The sequence below is a fragment of the Eleutherodactylus coqui genome, chromosome 1 (genome assembly GCF_035609145.1).
Source record: "Eleutherodactylus coqui strain aEleCoq1 chromosome 1, aEleCoq1.hap1, whole genome shotgun sequence".
Lineage (NCBI taxonomy): Eukaryota > Metazoa > Chordata > Amphibia > Anura > Eleutherodactylidae > Eleutherodactylus > Eleutherodactylus coqui.
In genome coordinates this window covers 528,513,462-528,516,490 of record NC_089837.1, presented here as the reverse complement: position 1 = coordinate 528,516,490, position 3,029 = coordinate 528,513,462, and the positions used below count along the sequence as shown (strand labels likewise).

Below are 3,029 nucleotides of genomic sequence, written 5' to 3'. Positions count from 1 at the left end.
TTACAGCCACCTCTAGGGCATGCCTATTAAAATACAGGTCATGCAGCTGCCACTAGGGGGAGCTCATTACATATAAATATATGTAGCTAGCAGAATAGGGAGCTCTTTGCATTCAGATATATACAGCCACCACTAGGAGGGGCTCACTACATAGAGATATATAAAGCCACCCATAGAGGGAGCTAACTGCATACATACCGTATTTGTACAGTCAATACTTGGGGGAGCACCAAAGTATACATAATATACAGGGAACTTAATATGAAAGCAGTATTCAGAAAACATCGCAGCGCCCCCAACTGGTAACAGCATCACACTCTGCTAGACATTCTCTTCACAAACTTGTGGACCTTGCAGTGTAGATATTGGGGTGCAGATGCTGCAGTCAGTGACTTCGGTACACGGCGGGGGGACAGCAGTACTATGAATGCTGCATTCATGGTAGGGACTAAGAGAACTGACTGCAGCCAGACAGACATGGCAGATCACACATCACAGCAAGATGGAACATCACAGGTAATGTAGTAGATGTCACCTGCAGTCCCATGTAACACCACATATAACACACGGTGATACCTCTCTGAGTACAGATCATGTCATAGGTGTGACATGTAATCCTATGTAACCCCACAAATAACACCGTGATAACTCTCTAAGGCTAAATCATGTGTTAGATGTGACCTGCAGCCCTATGTAACCTCACAGATAACACACGGGGATACCTCTCTGAGGACAGATAGTGTAGTAGATGTGACCTGCAGTCCCATGTAACACCACATATAACACACGGTGATACCTCTCTGAGTACAGATCATGTCATAGGTGTGACATGTAGTCCTATGTAACCCCACAAATAACACCGCGATAACTCTCTGAGGATAAATCATGTGTTAGATGTGACCTGCAGCCCTATGTAACCCCACAGATAACACACAGGGATACCTCTCTGAGGACAGATACTGTAACAGATGTGACCTGCATCCCTATGTAACCCCACAGATAATGCACAGTGATAACTTTCTGAGGACAAATCATGTGGAAGATGTGACCTGCACTCCTATGTAACACCAGAGATAACACACGTCGATAACTCTCTTAGTACAGATAATGTAACAAATGTGACCTGCAGTCCTATGTAACACCACAGATAACACACGTCGATAACTCTCTTAGTACAGATAATGTAGTAGATGTTCCCTGCAGCCCTATGTAACACCACAGATAACACACGTCGATAACTCTCTTAGTACAGATAATGTAAGAGATGTGACCTGCAGTCCTATGTAACACCACAGATAACACACGTCGATGACTCTCTTAGTACAGATAATGTAGTAGATGTGACCTGCAGTCCTATGTAACACCACAGATAACACACGTCGATAACTCTCTTAGTACAGATAATGTAACAGATGTGACCTGCAGTCCTATGTAACACCACAGATAACACACGTGGATGACTGTCTTAGTACAGATAATGTAGTAGATGTGACCTGCAGTCCTATGTAACACCACAGATAACACACGTCGATAACTCTCTTAGTACAGATAATGTAACAGATGTGACCCGCAGTCCTATGTAACACCACAGATAACACACGTCGATAACTCTCTTAGTACAGATAATGTAGTAGGTGTGACCTGCAGTCCTATGTAACAGTATAGATAACACACACTGATAACTCTCTTAGTACAGATAATGTAACAGATGTGACCTGCAGTCCTATGTAACACCACAGATAACACACGTTGATGACTCTCTTAGTACAGATAATGTAGTAGGTGTGACCTGCAGTCCTATGTAACAGTATAGATAACACACACTGATAACTCTCTGAGTACAGATAATATAGTAGATGCAGTATGAGATGTAATGAGGGCTTCCCAGCTTCTCTATGTCATTGCCCTTTAAGTCTTTCGGTCACCCCACTCCTTCCACAATAAGTGCCACTCACCAGACGTTACTTATAGGATGTATCGTGTATTCCGTACAGTATATACAATGTAACTCTACAGGATACATATCCACTATATACACATTATGACTTCATTCCCTTTTGCATTGCAATACATAGTAAGAAATCTCCCAGTCAGCAGAGGCGGAGACCAATTTGACCAGTTTTATATCCCAGTTGATGCATTGGACCTCCTGGGGTCCGAGTCCTGTTCATATCTGTAATGATATCCTTCCATTTGGTCCCTGCAGGCCTCCCGGAAGTTATTGAGCCACTTTTTCATGCCTCGTCGGTTGAGGTAGAGGACCATGAGGAATATAACTCCTATGAGAGCCAGCACTATCCCAAAGAAGACGTAGGAGGCAGTCTCCAGGTCCTCGCTGATACACTTCAGGCCGTCAGTCTTCAGGCTGAAGACCAGGGTCCCATTTAGGTTTTGTGGAGCTGAGCACCGAGGACTTTGGTCTTCCGAGGTTTGAGATGTATTTTTTAGCCACAAGATCATGTCGATGACCTTACAGTCGCAGACGATGGGGTTGGGGCTCAGATAGACTCGAACTTTCATTTCCTTGAGTTGTGAAATTGTTTCTTTATCGATGGTCTTAATGGAGTTGTTTCCAAGGTAGATGCTCCTCAATCTTCGGAGATCCAACACCTGTTTGGGGAAAGTCTGTAGATCATTGCTGGTAAGTTCTAAAGTCTGGAGGTTCCCCAAGCCTTCAGTCCACGGAAAGCTAAGTAGGTGTAATGATTCTCGAAGGGCATTGTTCAACTTTAATGTTTCCAGGTGACTTAATCCGACAAACGAGGTATTAGATAAAGACTCCAAGGGGTTGTTGCTGAGGTCTAAATTGGTCAAGTTGGGAAGGTCAACGAAAGTCTTCGAGTCTATGGCTTGAATGTTGTTGTTGGTGAGGATGAGATTTGTTAGGTTGCTTAAATTAGTCCCGTATCTTCGAAAGAAGGAGCCTTGGAGGACAGTTATATTGCTCCCGGTGACTGACAGGTTCTGGACCCAACTAGGGACGTCCTCTGGGAAGTCCTGCTGAGGAGATAGGACATGGCATTGTACCA

General features: G+C 44.0%; 1 protein-coding gene across 1 annotated transcript in view; it reads right to left on the bottom strand.

The window, feature by feature from the left end:
• Positions 1-1,961: 1,961 nt before the first annotated feature.
• The window catches only part of TPBGL (trophoblast glycoprotein like), a 1,491-nt gene continuing 423 nt past the window's right edge, over positions 1,962-3,029 (bottom strand). The window contains exon 1 of the mRNA XM_066594150.1: positions 1,962-3,029. This exon is cut by the window's right edge and continues 423 nt beyond it. Within this exon, the coding sequence (XP_066450247.1) occupies positions 2,122-3,029 (908 nt within the window). The 3' untranslated portion in view covers positions 1,962-2,121.